The sequence below is a fragment of the Atractosteus spatula genome, chromosome 17 (assembly GCF_055471065.1).
Source record: "Atractosteus spatula isolate fAtrSpa1 chromosome 17, fAtrSpa1.hap1, whole genome shotgun sequence".
Lineage (NCBI taxonomy): Eukaryota > Metazoa > Chordata > Actinopteri > Semionotiformes > Lepisosteidae > Atractosteus > Atractosteus spatula.
In genome coordinates, this window is record NC_142722.1 from 9,314,866 (window position 1) to 9,333,712 (window position 18,847).

Below are 18,847 nucleotides of genomic sequence, written 5' to 3' on the forward strand. Positions count from 1 at the left end.
GGTTTTGGATATGAGCTTGTCTTGCATGCGACATTTTGTCTTCACCTGTCAATGGCAGAATGTACCTGTACCTGCACTGTGCAATTGTGCCGATTCTCCGCTGATCTGTCGTGATCACCGCGATCGCCACAACTCTTGGGATTGCGTTTGGTGCTTGTTCCGTGTGTGTAAGGCTGCGTTTCTCTTGACTGTTATCATAGACCAGTCTTACACGCAATAGACCTAGACCACCTCACCTTCCAGACCATGAACTCGATGTCTGGTTGATTCGTCTGTGTTGTCATGAATGAATGCTTCTCGGACAGACTGAACGGAGTTGCTGCGCTTTCAAGAATCGAGACGTATATTAACTAGCTTTTTGAAAACTGAGTCTTGGGCTTTGTCTCTGTTGCTTTGGCGGTTCTTCAAGTCCTCAAGGGAACAATCCACCAGGTACTTAGATCTCCCTAAATTCTGAACAGCACAAAAGCTCGGGAAGAGGGTTCAATGAGGTCACTTAATGGAAACTGTATTGTTTAGACTCATCTTAAACCTTCACTGAACGATATTTGTTAACTCTGGTCTGTCACTGGGATGTGGAAAACCTAGTGTGTTAGTACGTTTTAAGAGGTTTCAAGTCATGGAGATGTGGTCTGTAAGTACTCACTGCCTGGTATTCAGTTTCCAATTAAGAGGATCAAAGTTTCATAAAAGCAATAAAAAAGATGCAATAATACAGTGAAGTCAATGAAACTGGATTTCTGACTAGGAGGGCTCCAGGTCTAAAGATGATACACGAATAGATGCTGTGCTGAATGATGCACATTGCATTAAAAAAAACAATTAAGTCTCAAGACTTGAAGGAAGGGAATGTGCCTTCAGAAAAAAAATCAGTTAATTACAATGTTTTTCAAACCTGTACTCCCCACTGTTCTACATACTGAAAACACACTAAAACTAGTGCTGTGTCGAACAGCCTGTCATTCGTAAACCTCCTTATGTTCTTCATCCAACATTAATTAAAAAACTCTGCCTTGCTGGTGGTTTAATAATCTGTCATCCCTTCATATCTGTTTTTTGCCCCCCACTCCAATCTCAGTCTGCCTTGCAAAACACAAACCGCCAAGAAACCGCTGCGGTATTCGAATTCTCTCGCTTCCTTGCTTTGGTCATGGTAGCGACTCTCAAGATCTCTTTCTTGAGAATTTTAGCACAGTTACTTTAATACCTCTGCTCTCAAGTCCGAGAACTGCTAAAAAAACACATCACCACAGCTCCAGCAGTGTTCAGACTGAACTGTTATTTGGGGAATAGAGTTCACCCACAAAGACCTGGTCTCATTTGCACAACTTTGGAAATGTTCATTTACTGCGAGTGTTGTGAAACAGGGGGAAGTGGGATTTTAGACAGTGCCTGTTAAAGACTGGACTGAGACAGGAATGCAGAGGTGAATTATAGATGCAGTGCTCTAATCTGCAAAGCACATATTTTCCCCAGAGAGCTACACGTCTGCTCCTAGGAAACTGTGGTCAAGTAAATCACTCAGATAATTGAGGATGGGAGTGATGTTCCTGCACAGGAGAGGAGAGCAGTGACTTTCCAGCTGTAAAAATGGCGACTCACTCTATCAAAACCTTTTAGTACCCCTTCTCAGTGGTCTTTCAGTTTCAGGGGCGGTGCAGTGGCTCTGTGGCTAAGGATCTGCGCCTGTGGCTGGAAGGTTGCAGGTTTGTATCCCACGGCCGGCAGCTGTCTGTGTGGGAAAAGACAAATTCCAATTACAAGAAATTGTATATGGCCGATAAAGTGATCTCATCTTAGTTGCAAAATAGTGTGGGCATTCACAAGGTGGTCTTATGTCACTAAATGTAGATATGAACACAGCTCTGCTTAATCAAAATGCTGTATGTGTGATACCTGTGGGAGGATTCACACAGCTGTTGTTTTGATAGCTTAACAAATGATGCTTTTTTTTTCTTTCCCCCTGTGTCCAGTGCCTAGCAGAGTAGCAGATTCCATAGACACGGCATTCAGATGAGTTCTTCTGTTCCCCTGGCTAGTTACCTGTGCTGATGGCAGCACTGTTTCCCACTTCAGTGCTCTCTGGTTAAATGAAGCTGCCCAAACCACTGGCCCTCCAGAAAAAAAACAGCAAAATGCAGGCTGCATGCTGAATTCTTCTGGCCACAGAGTACTGCACACTAATTTAGTGATTTTTCTAAAACACTTTTCTAATGGAGTCCCTTCTGTCCCTTCTATTGCTAGAGAAATAACTGCCGTGCACGGTTTAAACACATTTTGTTTCTCAGTAAGAAAACCAAGCAATAGACAAGTTTAGAACAATTTACTGTATGTTTAAGTTTATATGTTTCTTAGCATAAGAGGAGTTTAGAATGAAAGTTCAAGAACAGCCACGTTCCATCAGCCTCAGCCGTCAGTAATTTGTAATCGGTCTCGATTTCATTTTCTCACCTAAAACTACTATTCATAATTCGCAATCCCCTTCTCTCCCTCAAATACGTCTTTTTTCATTCCACCTCCACCCCATCCCCACCTGTGCAGCTCTCCCTAAGATTAGATAAGATCACTTTATCGGCCATATACAATTTGTTGCATTAGGAATTTGTCTTTTTGCATACCCCAGCTTGCTCTCCATGAGACACACAGACAGGGAGAGAAGCTGGGGGTCAGAGCGCAGGGTCAGCCATTTATACGGCACCCCCTGGAGCAGCTGGGGTTAAGGGCCTTGCTCAGGGGCCCAACAGAATAGGATTCCTCTGCCGGCCAGCAGGATACGAACCGGCAACCTTCCAGCCACAGGCGCAGATCCTGAGCCACAGAGCCACCGCACCGCCTCGGTCACTCTTACTCCAGATGCCAGCTCATCCTGTGGGCAGGAGGTTAGCCCTCAGCCAAGCAGGTTAAGCCAAATTGTACTGACTAAAACACTACAAGCTTTTAAGTATGCTTGATTCTTGGGCACTGTTATTCCTAGTGAAGCGCTTTTTTGGTTTGCTTTTTAAAAAAAATATTAAGTGGTAGAAACAGTCCTCAGTTAAGGCCTGAGGTCTTGCTGTGTTGAATGAGTGATGTCTACCACCTCCACTTGAGGAATTAGAGGTGCTTGTGATTCTAAGCTTTGGCATCTCTTGAAAAATCTTGACTGGAGTTTTAGGATACGACACGAGTGAAGACATGTCATGTCATTGTACAAGCTCAGTGTGGTACCAATGTGAGAAACGGGTAGAAAAGGGTTTATCCATGAAAATATTAGAGAAAAATAAACCGTTCTAGTTAGGTTACTGCAACATATTTACACCCATTTCTTTCTTTAAATACTCTAGCTTTTCTCCATTCCACGTCTTGGAGAATAATGCATAGAGCACATAAAATTAAACTTATTTTACTAAGTTTAAAAAATAGATTTAAAGGTGGTACACAACAGTCCCTAAAGTGAGCTGGCTGTCCAGTTTTTTATTTTATTTTACCTAAATTGTCACTTTTGGAAAACAAATGTTTTTCTGAGTAGGAGAAGAATTATAGGAGTATATGGTAGAATTGTATTTATTTAATTTATAAAAAGATCAGTTTTTAGGAGAGACATAGTAAGCACAATGTATTTTTTAAAAAGTTAAAACATTTTTTTTAATATATATACTGTTCTTACTTACATCTAATTATATGTTTCATTTGATATAAATGATAAAGCAGTGGTATTGGATTGATGTCATGTTAGATTTTAACATTAATGTCCCTTTAAATACAGAAGTTAGTCACAAAGAATGTAAGATTGTGGGCTAAAATTCAAAAAGGAAGCAGCCCTTTCCTTAAATTGTCATCATTTGTTTTTGTTTCTTTTAGGTTTCTGCACAATCCAACTGACCTAATGCAAATCTAAAAAAAATAATCTGTTTTAAATTGAATATAGAAACAGTGAAGCTGCTGTCTAAGGTCCTATTAATGATTTCTTTTTTACAAATAACCATGGACAGTGTTGGCTTTTGTGCAGTTTTTCTCTGTTGCAAAGACATTACTTAGGGGTTTATTTTGGTTCTTAAAGAATAATATTGTACTGGAAATACTTTTTCTACACATTTCTTCCTAATGTACATGGTGAAATCCAGGGTTCTTCATGTTAACGATGAGGTAATACACTGCCAGTTGCAATGATTCTATCAGTGTCTATTGAATCGGGAATCAGTATCTATTGATTCCTCTCAAGGCAAAGCAGTGCAACAGCACGTCTACGTTACTTCTCTGTATCTGCACTCGCTGTGTTTCTTTTTTTTTGTCTTTGCAAAACAGAGTACATTGTTCCTCCAAAATTGCTGTTCTGACTCTATCGTAATTGTATTCATTTAGTTCATTACATTGTACTCATATGTAGTACAACTCACTGTTGTTCGCTTTGTGCTTTCATTTAATGTAAAACTTCGCTCGTGATTTGTGACTCAGATTAAGCTTATCCTTCAGGCAAATAATAATAATAATAAAGGTTATTCTGGTGAGTAATTAAAAAATTCTAGAGCAAAGGTCTCTTTGGAAACAATTTAAAGTACCTAAAATCCAATAAAATAAGAGCTAAAGGTTTTCGGAATTAAAAAATAAACAGCTAAGCACTGTTAAATGTACTGTATATGCAGAGGAAGAGACAAGCTTTTGGAGAACAATGGGCAGCGATGATAGTGGATTCGATATGGATACGCCTACATCACAGTGTTTTGCTTAGCCCTCTTTGGTAATTGGTACAGAATGTTGTCAGAGGTCTAGGTCAAATAATGATGTTAGTTCAGGGGCCTCAACTGGAGCAACTCCAGTTAAATTTAAGTTTAGTGGCGTTTTTTGTGTGTTCAACAAAGACACTTAATACATGGAAGTCCGTAGCCTTTCTGAAGGAAAGAGAGACCAGGTTCAGTATCTACGGGCTTGAGTGCTGAAGGGGTGATAGACAGTCAGAGCCAGGGTAAAATGTGAGCCACCTCTTCCTCAGGGTGTGGGTAGGGCTGAGTTGCCATGGTGACAGTGGCAGCATAAACACAATCTGCGCTTGAACCACAGAAACGCTGAAATGCTCTGTACACACTCATTACGTATCGCTGAGAAACCAAGTGAAGTGCACTTCCCATTGGATTTTTAAGTCTGGTGCAAAAGAAAATGAATTGTCATTGTTGAGGACACAAGTTCTATATTTGCTAGCTGTGGGACGTATACTGTATGACAGAAGAATTTCTAGAGTGATTTTATGTGATGTTTTAAGTCTGATTGTTTAGGTTGAGCAGACATTGTTACAAGTTAATTTTTTAAAAGGTATCCAGATGTCCCATTCGAACAAAAATGTAGAGACACTTCTAGGAAACATTTACACTGAAAAAAACACTCCCATTTCCTGTTATATACTGTATGTTGTTTCAAGTTTTCAAATATCAAAAGTTAAATCTGTGATTATCTCCACAAGGCTTGCAATGCAAATATTATTGTTGGTAGGTGGGTCCTGATCATCCCAGCCTGACTCCCTGGCTCTGATTTGATCCAGAGCTCTTTCTAGAGGAGATTATCAGTAGAAAACAGGGAACTGATATAGTGATGGCCCAGTACAGTATATCAGGCAGGACAAAAGGGAGCTGCTCAGCGTCACTGTAACTCCCTCTGTGGAAGCATGTAGGAGACACAAATAGTTTGTATAATAGCTCATAATTAATTTTTGTTTTTCCCTTTGAACTTTAGAAGACCTTTCACTTTTCGAAAAGGCTTTCTTATGAATAAAAAGGCCTAGTTCATTTCTGATGCACTCATCATGGAGGTTATAACAACTCTGGGAGAGTTGGACTGGGAGAATAAAATACGCAGAAACCACAGTTTCCAGCCCAGCATCTTCCCCTCAGATTGACGGTGTCCCAGTTGTCTCAGCACCTGTAAGAAGGCGGTGCACTGGGAATCCTCTCCAGCAAGCGGAATTAGAAAAGATAGAGAGTGATACAAACACCAGTCAGCTGTAACAGAAGCGGTCTGGCTGTGCCACATTCTTCAATAAGGCACTTTGCTTGGCCTTGGCTTCATGTCAAACCATTTTCATCATGTTATTCCGTTTCATACCACCGGTTTAAGTGGAAGGTAAAGGCTTTCAGGCTTTTTTGCCTCAGCGTGCAACCTGATCCTGGCTGTGACCTTTTCCACTGCAACAGCACTGTTGCCCTGTGTGCCCTATTTTGTCTCTTTTTCAAGTGAAACAAAAGGTTAATGGTATTTAATACATATTCTTTTTCTCCCGCTGCATTTTAAAAGTCCTCTTCAGAAAAGGTTGCATGCTCCTTCAGACAGTCCCCCTGCTAGAAGACTCCCCCCACAGCAAGGCTATAATTTAGGATAACGCCGCCCTCTCCCACAACAGATCAGAACAATCAACTGGCATTTCCTGCACACAGGCGCCCTGATAGGAGCAAGACGTTTTAGAAAATGACACGGTTTGATGCTGCTGGAGGATTTGCCGGGCAAATTACAGGCTGGCTGTCTCCCTTTGCTGCACAAATGGGTGGGCTGCCACACCACAGCTCTGTCCACAAGGGTGCTACCTGGCCCTGTGCTCCTGGCAGCATGCGGATGCTTGGAATGAGAGTGACGGCAGGAGTTGTGGGTATTTTCTTCTCTGTAGTGTGTGTGTGAATTAACTCATTTAAAGGCTTCTCTGACATGCAGGAAGAGATAAAATAGCTTGCAGAAGTAATATTGTAAAGGTTTGTAACAAACCTCGGGATATTGAAAAGGAGTCTGAGTTATTGGGTGTTGTTGGAGGAGGGAGAGAATCCGCTCCAATTCAGTCTCTCCTGATAGTGTACAGGTCCCCCTGCCAAGATCTTGGGCTTCTACCGCGCGACCATGACAGAGCCAGAAGATGCCCCAGGGCCGGTGGGCTCCGGCTCGGGAGACAGCGGGGACTCCCCGCAAGAGAACGACTCCTCTTTCCCTCTGTCCTCGCTGGCCAACCTCTTCGAGGGGGAGGAGGGCTCCCCTGCCCCCGAGCTGCCCCGGCCCGGAGAGAGCCGGCAGAACCTGCGCATGAAGTTCCAGGGCGCCTTCAAGAAGGGCATAACCAACTCCATGGACCTGCTGGAGTCCTCCATCTATGAGTCGCCGGTGGTGCCAGCTCCCAAGAAGGCGCCCATGGATTCCTTGTTCGACTACGGAACCTATCACCAGCCCAACAACCAGAAACGGAGGAGGAAGAAGATCCCAAACAGGTGAATTGGTCTTTCCGGCTCTGTCCTCTCCTCTCTCTCTGTGCCTACTCCAGACTGAACACGTGAAGGGGCGAGGCTGGTAATGAGAAAGCCTTTTGATTTCCCCTGGTGCTGCCCTGCTATATGTAAAGAGTGAAAAGGTGTGTGGGAGAGGACAATTTATGCAATCTGATGAAAATGGGTTAATGTTTTTACTGCATTGCTTATATTTTACCTTCTATGGCCACAGTGTCAAATGAAACTTTTAGAATAAAAAGGTGTTCTAGTTTACAAGGCAGCAAAGAAGGGGAGAGAGTGCATGTGGAAGAGTGGTAATGAAGGTTTCTCTTAACATATTTCTGAACATTTTATAGTGTTTAAGTGCTTACGTTTCTCTAAAATGTGTAACACCACTCAAAAACGTCATGTCCCAGATAGGTTGGTCTTAATGTATTCATGGATTCTGGGTCTGAATTACAGGTTGATAAATTAAACATTGTCCTTTGGCACTTTGCTTCCTCTTTTTTCACAGTACAACATGAGAATGCTGATCAGGAATAAAGTTGTTTACTTTCTGTGCCCCATAATCCGTAATGTGCTCTCTCTTTGAACAGTTCGTTATATCCTCCCTATCTAGGCCCTCTTCTGAGGTGATAACTGAATGGGAAGGAGAGAACTTTCTAACGCTCACTTCATCCACAGCACGGTACTCTGGAGGGCGGAACAAAGAGCTGTGTTGATGTTGAACAGTATGTGGCCTCCGTAGCACACAAAGCACATGTTGTTGTCGCGGTGAGGTAGTATTTTGGTTGTGGTTTGTAGCTGGCGGGCTCCGCTGTCGGAGAGCTCCTGTACTGTATCCTGTACAGAGTGAGGCCTCTGTGTTGGATAGTCAGGGGTTTGAAGGGCTCAGTTCAGTTCAGGGCGAACCGATTTTGAACGGTCTTTCTCACAACTGTGCCAGCAGACTCTTTTCAGCTGCTAGAATCTGAATGAAAGGCGGTGCACAGCCCACTTGGAAGCCAGCAAATGCCCTGTCTGGACGAAGAGGCGCACCTAATTGATTTCAACATATTTTCAGCTGCTAAAGGTGCAGCTATTTAAGACTAAACAGAGTTATCTAATGCCTAACGTGTAATAAACAGACGATTGTAACTAATTGCAAGCATTTAGAAACGGCATTTAGTTCACTGTAATAGTATATGTTAAGAACAGTTGGTTTGAAGTTGGAGTGCAACATACCCCTCATCTGAAGGTCTATGGTAGGAAGACGCAGGATCCTGAATACATTTTTACTGTTTCCTAGGTACTCAGTTTATTTTTATTGGCCTAATATGTGTTAAGCATTCCAGAGCAATCTACGTTTTGAAAGATAACAGAAGATAGAAAATACATACTTGTGTGCATGCATCTACTCTACAGTACAGCGAGGTTTCAGCGGGGTCGTAGTCCTGTCAGCGAGGCTGTGAGAATCTTGGAAACGTTATTTGATTCTGAAACAAACATGTTGGTGTGTTTTGTTAGCGATGTGCAGATGTGTCTGCAGGGAAATGGCAGGAATCCAACAAAATTTCAGCACTCCAGTATTTGATTCTGAGGTCCTCTGAGTGCTAATGCAGCAGTGCTATTCACCTACTTAAGTTCTGATGACATACCCAATAAATGTTCCTCTGAAGTTTCACTGTGAAGGTGTTTTGCAACAGAGTTGTGTATCTAATCTTCAGCCATCTAACCGCTTGAATCGTTCAAACTTTCCAAGTACATTAGCAGTTTTTACTTCCTCCAATCAAGTAACTTCAGTTCCCTTTCTATGTACCTAACCTTCAGGCAGAAGCAGCAGTTGTTGTTTTGGCAAGGACGGGGCACGGGTGTAATTTAAAAGAAGACTACTTAATCTGTCTCCAAGGACTAGAAAAATAATAGCTAATCCGGAGAAACGGCCTGCTAAATTCTTTAACGGAGGTTCATGAAGAAATGGATTTGCGCATGTGCACACACACTCAGACAGCAATACATGTTTATGCTTTTTTTGCCCTGTGGCAGTTCCTCCTCATTCCAAAAGAGCTCTCTGTTCTGCTGAAACTTGTACTGCTGCATGAATAATGAGGCAGGCGTGATGATGTAAGCACTCACAACAAGGGTTGCCTTATGAGTGTAGATGAGACGTAAGGACGGAGCTTTCACTTATTCCATTGACTGCTAGAAAAGTTGTAAAACTACTTTTCTAAACACTAAGTTACAGAATCGTTTTAAACCTTATTAACCTGAAAATTAGACAATTTAAAGTGGCAATAATTAGCTAAATGGAATCGATGAAAACTCAGATAAAGTGAATAAAATCGAACAAACTGCAGAACTTCAGGATACAATTTGACCTGTACTTGACATGTAATGATAAGATATTACTTTAATACTTTTTATTGATGTTAAAGACAGGATGTTCTCTCTTAAATCCTTCAGTTTTCAATCTCTTCCAATGCAGTTAGTAATTCAGATGGATTCTTTTTTTATCCAGACCAGCTACAGACCAGCTGTCTTGCAACAGTAGATTCCAGCCATGTGCTCTCACCTTTGACCCCGTACTGCAGTTGCCTGACCGGTCTCTGTCTCCCCAGCAAGCTGGCTGCTGCCAGTGTGAAGGGCCCGGCCCCAGACCCTCCTCCAGTGCTGAAGGTGTTCAACCGCACCATGCTCTTCGATGCTGTGTCTCGGGGAGACACCAGCGCTCTCCAGGGGCTCCTCCAGTTCCTGCAGTGCAACAAGAAGAGGCTGACTGATGAAGAGTTCAGAGGTTAGGCTCCAGAGACCCCAACCAGTGGGCAGAATGAAAGTGAGGGAGATGGTTAAGTTTAAGGCTGATACACGTAGTACATTCGAATGCATATACAGTATGTAAAAATCATAAGGTCACATTTCAAAGAACAAGCAGCTTGATTTTTGTATAGGTTTGAGTTTAATACCATAAACTACCTAAATGCCACTTTGCCTCAATATTATTCCATATAACAATTAGTGGGATTGTTGTTTATTTTATTTGGTCAATTATTTTATCTATTGTTGAATCAGAACTTAAGTTACTTAGGTTACATACATTATTGTGCAAAAGTCATTGTTGCATTGTTCTGCTCTCCTCATTTAGTGTTTGCCTCCTTTATGCAGAAATACAATTCTGCATTATCTTCTGCTGATTCTTTTGAACCACCAGTTATTCTTGCTAGATCTGTATATCTTAGCGCTAATAGTAGCCTCTTTTGTTGTGTAGAGAAATAACTTATATTAACAATGAACATCAGACCACATATCAATTAGAGGCGATTGATAAATGTAATGGATTTTCTGCTACAAAATTTCATATTAGCTGCTTATGAAGGTTGGTTGTTCAGGTGAATTTAAGATCGCTTAATGACAAGCTTAGTTTTTTTTAGTGATAATAATATCAGAAATCACTAATGAGGGCTATGAGTAAATGATGCTCATAATATACAAACATTGTAACTTCTGGTTGTTGTTAAGATGATCTTGACTTTTGCATAGCAGTGTTTATCCTGAGCTGTAGCTGGCAAGTTAATATTATTTCAGGACATAGACTGCTAGATCTAAGCAGAGAAAATGGACAAAACAGCATTAGTGTTTCTAACAGAAGAGTAGGTGTCTGCTTTTCATTATTTTCATTATTCAGTTTTACATTATTGGAGCTCTGTCATTATTCACTCTTAATGTCCAGCCCTTCAAGATTTCCTTTCTCAGTTTGTAAGGTGAACCGATGTAGCTGTGGAGTGTGAGTGTGAATGAAAGAATACCAGTCAGGGTGTAGGTGGAGGGGGAGAGGGGGAGAGCCGACACTGTGTGAAGATCACAGGAAACAAAAGTGTGCAAAAAATCACAGCAAACTGTTTTTAGGAAAGATCTCTTGAAGTAGGAAGCCAAAGTAATGAGGGAAAAAAAGCTCTCGGCTGTACAACAAATAGTACATTCCTAAGAAAAGACTCAGATGACATTTCAAGTCTCAAGTCTTTTTTAAAGCTAAATACAGCAAAAAACCAAGTCCTAATTATTGTGTGGTGACATCTTAGCTAAAAATGTCCAGCAAAAAATTGCTGTTCTGGTTTCCAAAATGGAACTTTTATTCTCTGAGAATCTTGGAAGAGAAGAGAAAGAGGGATTAACTCCATCTTCTTTTGATCCAGAACCATCGACAGGGAAGACATGTCTGCCCAAAGCCTTGCTCAACCTCTACAGTGGGCAGAACGACACCATTCCCTTCCTGGTGGACATCGCCGAGAAAACAGGCAACCTGCGGGAGTTCATCAACACGCCCTTCAGAGACGTCTACTACCGGGGTGAGCTCCCGGGACGGCTCAGTCTGCCTCCTGTTTTCATTCACAAATCTTGCTATGTAGCAAGCCAGAGCTGGTGGCCAACGGGACACACAGTATAAGGGAATCCCTCTTCTAGCTGAGCGGGGAAAGGGGTTTGGGGGCATCAAACATGGACAAGGCTAAGTTTTTCAACATCTGGGGGAAAGGGGTTTGGTTGCTCCTTTGCAGGATGACAGATAGTGATGGGAGTCTCTGCTCTGAGGGGCTGTAGTCTGGCCTGACTAAAGGCATTCCTGACAGTAGCAGAGTTCTGGTCTGAACTGTAATAACAAAGAACGCCTGCTTCAGTCACTGCTCTAACAGAGAGGACCTGTCCTAGCTTGTTCAATGGGAGTTTATCATGAGGGAAGTCGTGAGAGAAAACTTGGAGATTACTGTCTTTGCCTGCTGGCTTGGCATGCCCCGAGGTTGAAACATATGTGGCCACACCCATGGATGTGCTAAAGTTAGCTCAGATGGGGCCTTAGCTTAGTCTGTACAGCCTGTCATTTGTCGCCCCTCAATTGAAGCAGATTAAATCCTTAAATACTCTAGGGCTGATTAAAGAGTCAGCATAGACTGGAGGACCTATTAGCTTTCATTTAGCTTATTACAGTGCTACAGTAAGTTCAAACATAATGTTATACAGCTGCATATTCTTGACCTCAGCCTTACTGGATAGAAGATCCAATTTTCTTCAATTTGAGAAGCTGACAAAACAAGCATTTCCTGTTTCCTGTATTTGGGGTTAACAGTTTTACTATTTACTGTAGATTATAAACATAAAATTCAAAATAGCTGAGGGCAAAATCTTCCTAAACCATTTAGTATATTAACGTATTGAAAATGTGTAGGTTAGTTACTGTAAGCATTCAAATAGCAAAGCACTTCAACAATAAAAATAATACGAAATGGATTTCATTATTCAACAATTTCCTTTAGTAGATATTCTGTGGGGAACTCTGATCCGTAAGGCATGTAGCATTTATATGATATCACACAACAGGTTCTCTGCTCTGGTCCTGGAGGGAAATTATGCCTTCTGAGTTTGCTACAGTTAAGTTCTTATTCAGAGGCAAGTGTAGGAAAGCTTACATTAAGTTCTATGTGCTGGCATTGAAAATATCTAGCCTTTATGTGGGATATAATATAATTTAGATATTATTTAACACAAGGACTTGGGGTCCATAACTAAGGGTTAAATGTTAATAACATTTTAACCCTTAGTTATGAGTTAAACTGGAACACAATCCAGCAGACATTGCAATTCTTCAGAACTAGGCTTGAGAACCTATGCTACGGCACTCTTGCACACAGACAAGAACGAACACTTCTATCAGTGCCTCTATCTCAAAGTGGGCAACCACAACTCTGCAGATAACTTTGCTTTGATGAGTCACCGGTCGGGGGTTTGGCAGGAACAAGAGGCAAAAGGTGAAAGACTAATGCGGATGAGTTAGGCATGCCCTACAAGGGATCATGCTTATTTTCATATAGGTAAATCCTAGGAGCACCTGATATGCCTGTGTTTTTTTGGCATTTGAATTCAAAGCCTATAGCTTTTCTTTTCAGCACTTGAATTCTGTGAAGGTGTTTTCATACTGCAGGAAACCGTCAATCAATATGACCCTTGGTAAAGAGATCCTTCAGCTTGGGTTCACTCGAGTGACAGTGGTGTCACTCTGTGTGTGACCAGAGCAGTGCACTCACACCCACCTTTTAAGCCTTGACCACCCCAGTTCTGGATAATAAACCTGGGCTCCTTAAAAATGCAGACAAATCCCAATGTAATCACAATTCCCTTCACTGATTATTTTTAATGATGATCATTACTTTACTCATCCACACTCAGAAAAGGCTGTTTTCAGCATTTGTTGAGCATTAATTATCTTCAGTTGGATTCATGGCTCTTAATTTATAGTTTGCGTGACAAGATAAGATCACTTTATTGGCCATATACAATTTCTTGTATTAGTAAATTATTTTCACATATCCCAACTTGCTCTCCATGAGACACACAGACACAGAGAGAAGCCTGGGGTCAGAGCGCAGGGTCAGCCATTTATATGGTGGCCCTGGAGCAGTTGGGGTTAAGGGCCTTGCTCAGGGGCCCAACGGAGTAGGATTCCTCTGCCGGCTGCGGGATACGAACCAGCAACCTTCCAGCCACAGGCGCACATCCTTAGCCACAGAGAGCTTATGAGCAAGAGATTAGGAGAGTATTTTGCACAGTTTTTGTCTCACAGAGACAAAGAATAATACCAGAAATACCAGATAGGTAGGTTCCCAGCTCCAATCTGCCCTACAAAATACATATTTAAAGTAGGATGTTCTTTAATGACAAAATGTACAAGGGACATCAGGTTTTCAGAGGAGGATTGAGCTCTCTCAGTCTGTCAGATAATATTCCCAGCTGTTCACACACTGTTGATCCCTGAGGGTTTTGCACGAAGTACAGCAGTTTGTCTCTGCTCAGACGACCCACAATGGATAAGCAGAGCTAGTGTGGTTTATTTCTACCCTGCAAGTTGGAAACTCTCTGAAGGTGTGGTTGGGGAGGGGTAGCATGTTTAAACCTCCCTGTCCCAGCCCAGGGCTTTTATGTGGCTTTTTGTTTAACGGCAGTAGAAAACACAGCACTAGCCCACTGGAACCTTACAGATCACTCACAGTCTTGTGTAAAGGTGCCCTTACAATAACTGTCTTGTGTGTCCCTGGGACTGAACACTGTAAAGCTCATTTACCACACAGCACACTCTGCCCTGACTCATTACTTTAATGGTGAATGTGGGCAGGGCTTGTGATACTCCAAATATGACTTAATTTGCTTTTATTTACAGAGAGCTGTTCTAGGTTCTAGGCTGATGGTACACCTGCTTGTGATGTAGACTCAGAGTTAGAGTGTTTTAATCTTTGCATACAGAATGACAATGCTGTAGACCTAGAAATTCAGTGCTAATAAGAATAGATTAGGTTAAAAGGTGAGAGAGGCACACCATACACCTTGATCTACAGGGTGCCTATTGAGCTTGTTGGCCTATTCAGACAACAGTATAAGAAAAAATTCATTTTGTGGGAATTAAGTTTGAAATGTTACCATAGACAACATGTTCCCACTGGAAAACTACAGTTCAACAACAGTACACAGGTGAACTGTCATGAAACAGTTCAGTGTCCACTAACATAATTGCCACAGTTCCACTTCTGTCTATACCACCTGTCTTAGCTTATTCAGATAGAGGTAGACTGTGTGCCAAGAAGCAAACTAAGCATGAGCCCCCCTGTTTTATTGAGAGCTATGAGGCCAGCAGTGCTTGTGCTGTAGGCAGTGAAGCCTGTCCACGGAGTAACAGAATGACAGGTTTTGTTTTCTCTGACTCCTCTCTCCGCTCTTCAGGCCAGACAGCTCTGCACATCGCCATCGAGAGGCGCTGTAAACAGTACGTGGAGCTGCTGGTGGAAAAGGGGGCAGATGTCCATGCCCAGGCCAGGGGACGTTTCTTCCAACCCAAGGATGAGGGGGGCTATTTCTACTTTGGTGAGATCTTAATACACACTCCGCCTGGCTCTTTACTATATGTACCTCCCAGAATGTGCTATAACTGGCCATTTAGCTGAACTAGATTTGGAATAATGGTTTTGTGAATGTCAGCTTCTAGGGAGAAAAAAAAACATTTTTCATGAACATGTGCTCAAACTTATGAAAAATGATGAAAAATTAAAAATGTGTTTCACTATTAGCAACACCTGAATCCCTCACTAAATGTTAACTGGAACAACTGTTTTTTAAAAAAAAAAACAGTTTAAAAAAATATTTTTGTAAGAGAAATTTACCTGTTACTGAAATCTCAAAACAGTCTCTCAGCAGATTTTGAGAACTGTGACTTTATCACCTATTTTGCATTTCGAATGAAAACATCATACCCTGACTGGAAAACTGCACATCGAGGCTTTACTGAAAAATATCCAGAGGTCAAACTGAAATTCCCAGCAATGAGTGTAGTTTGCGAATGGCAGAAGCTCACTCCATTTGTAGTCGAGCTGGTGGGATCAGACCAGTTTGTTCAGGTTCAGCTTTTCCAAAGCCTGTTGTCATAGCAATGTGAAGCGATCCAAGACCCACCTTGTAAATTGAAACTAACCCCACCTGTTATCCCAGGGGATGAGTAGACTGAGGTGTAAGACTTGGGAAGACGTCGGTTACTTGATATTTTTATTCCTAAAAGGAAACTAAATATTGCATAAAAAAAGGGTGGAGAGTTAGGAAATTAAACTGACATAATAAACAGTCTACATCAAACACACCCAGAAAAGACGCCATTACTGAAAGGTGCTTCTGTGTTCATGTGGAAAAATAAAAGCACACTTAGTTTCCAGCAAACAATAAATAAGAAGTCCCAACTTGTGTGAACAAAAAGATAGTTGTAAACACAAATCTTTATTTTCATTCTTAACTGAGCTCTCATTTAATGTGGCACCTTTTTCAACGACTCTAGGAGCTCACTACTGCCACCTGATGTTGCTCCTTTTTAAAATCTAAACAATTTATTCCATATGACTTTTCTCCCCTTTATCTGTACTGTTTTTGATCAATTAGTTCTCAATCCAAATACTAACATTGCTTTGAATGTCTACTGCCTTCAATTTGAGAATTAATCATTTATTAAAAGCAAATATCTAGAAAATCTGTTTTGGTCTAAATCCATGCTGACTATACCCTAGAATCCTATTGCCATACATATGGAAGTTTTAATTATTCCTTCCATAAGCTTAAATGCCATAGACATAAGACTTATTGATCTGTAAATTGTGGTTTAGGTTGTTACTCTTTTATGGATAGAGTATCTTTTATGGATGCTTTATTTTCAACTGGTATTACTTTAATCTAGATTGACAGCTGAAAGAGTTTTGTTAATGAAATATGAATAGCATCTCTTATTTAATTAAATACCATTGGTAGAATAGCATCAGACCATGGCAATTTATTTATCTCAAGAGATTCTAGTATCTGTAACACCTCTGCCTTTTCTGGTGCTGATAATATTTTATATATAACTTTATGTTCCCTTAGCCTAACGCATATTGTCAAGCAGCTGAGTGAAATATTAATCTAAGACATCAGCTATTTCCCTTTCATGGCCTAAAGTTTTATTTCCACTTTACTGGGATACTTTCCTCCTTAAAAAGCTCCCTTTCAAATCTCCATCCTGTGCAATTCACTGAAGGTCTTTTTTAAAATAGTTATAGTGGTGAAGAGTAAAATATCATACTGTCAAATACCATGATGAAGTACGAACATTTGATAGTTTAGATTATATCCTGGTAAATAGAAAATTAACAGTTGGTGTGGATTTTAATCATACAAAATGTATCATAACATTTACATGATTTATTAAGGTAATCATCTATATTTGAAGAGACAGGCTTGATAATCTGTTACCCATGGCAACAACTCGGTTTCCATCAGAAGCATTTTCCATTTCATTGAAACCTTGCTTATTCCAAACACTAGTAAAATTTAGAATTGGATTTCTAACACTTTAACTAATTGCAGATGCAAATTATCTTCTGGCATTGCTGATTTCCAGAATTTCCTATGACATTTCTATTAAAATCAAACCACAGTATTAAACAGCATTAGCTTTACTGGTGAAACTGAGTTGCAGATGAGAAGCACTAATGAGAATGATGCCTTAAGCAGGCAATCATGTATTTCAAATTCTCTTATTGTAATTTCTAACTCCTTTTAAAGTGTCCTTGTTACTGATATGATACTATAGACATATTTATATAAAAAGGAACTACAACTCCAAGGTGTTTGGAACAATTGTTTCCCCCTAAAACCTCTATGTGTAAACGTTTTAACATCAGAATGCTGATGTTTTTTTTGGCACGAATGTGGGACTTAACCTTCCTGACAAACACAGAAACAGTTTGTCGAAAAACTGTAATAGCAGTATGGGAAGACTCTCTAAAAGTCTTACTGGAAATGTAATGCCAGGTCCTGTGGTGAAGTGTCCATGGTCCTGGAAGCAGTACACACTGATGAGGCCTGCTAATTTGTTCTGCTCTTGGAAAAATCAGACCTGAAAAAAGAGAGTCAAGGCAAATGAGGGAGAAACAAATATTGAGGAAATGCTGCTGGAAACGATGATGTGATTTGTATCAGGAGGTAGAAAGCTGGTCCAATACTGTACTGTATGTATTTCCAAGATTTCCAAGAGGAAAATGCTGTTAATACACTAATCAACAGAAGTGAATTGACCTAGGCGGATGAATTAAAAAGATTAGAAAGTGGGCGCTGAGAATCAGTTGGGACATTCATCTTGCATGACTGTAAAAACACTGCAGGGAAAGGTTTCCTTGAATGGCTGGAGGAGTGTTGCTCTGTCTCCGTGCAGGTGAGCTCCCGCTGTCCCTGGCAGCCTGTACTAACCAGCCAGACATCGTGCACTACCTGACGGAGAACAGCCAGAAGAAGGCGGACCTGCGGAGGCAGGACTCGCGAGGGAACACGGTGCTGCACGCGCTGGTGCACATTGCCGACAACACGCGCGAGAACACCCGCTTCCTCACCAAGATGTACGACCTGCTGCTCATCAAGAGCGTCAAGCTCTACCCCGACTGCAACCTGGAGACCGTGCTCAACAACGACAGCATGTCGCCGCTCATGATGGCCGCCAAGCTCGGCAAAATCGGGGTGAGAGGGGGTACAGCGAGGTGGCCTCATTTTTGTTTCTGCTACTCTGGGTGCCGCAGGCGTGATTGGGTAACTGCTCTCGGAATTTGGAGTTGTGTTTAAAAACATTTGCTTGTTGTCACCTTCAGTTGAGATGTCAGGGGCAAGGGTGACTAAACTCCCTAAAAACCAAACCTATAGGCTGTCAGTAGAAACCACACCCCCATCGCTCCTCTAGGTTGTGTTTCTTCAGGACCAGGGATGGGAGAGAAAAGACCTCATCAGGAGGAGGAGGAATACCCCAGGCAGAGGGGCTAGGAAAGGCCAAGGAAGGGAGAGGGGGGCATTTGCTGTTGAAGGATAGGATGGTGTCCAGGGTTCTGCAATGAAACACTAAGGAAGTATTTTTGAGTCAGATTGAAAGAAAACTTGGAGACGGAGAAAGCAAGTAGACTATAGAAGAGGCCGATCAAGTGGTGGGGCGATCGGAAATTTTGGTGGCTGTCAGGGTAGCTGAAGTTATCATCAGCTAATGAGAGCTGTACAAAAAGTTTGGGCACCAGACGTAATGAACATACTGGTCTGCTTGGTGGAACTTGACCCGATTTCACCCAGCA

The 18,847-nt window shown here is 41.5% G+C and overlaps 1 protein-coding gene across 2 annotated transcripts in view; it reads left to right on the top strand.

The window, feature by feature from the left end:
* Positions 1-18,847, top strand: part of trpv4 (transient receptor potential cation channel, subfamily V, member 4) — a 29,591-nt gene that overhangs the window by 422 nt on the left and 10,322 nt on the right. For both annotated transcript variants that reach the window (XM_088935778.1, XM_088935779.1), the window contains exons 2-6: positions 6,808-7,214; positions 9,809-9,984; positions 11,381-11,533; positions 14,949-15,089; positions 17,953-18,251. In XM_088935778.1, coding sequence (XP_088791904.1) covers positions 6,853-7,214; positions 9,809-9,984; positions 11,381-11,533; positions 14,949-15,089; positions 17,953-18,251 — 1,131 coding nt within the window. In that variant the 5' untranslated portion in view covers positions 6,808-6,852. The remainder of the gene's footprint in view (positions 1-6,807; positions 7,215-9,808; positions 9,985-11,380; positions 11,534-14,948; positions 15,090-17,952; positions 18,252-18,847) is intronic.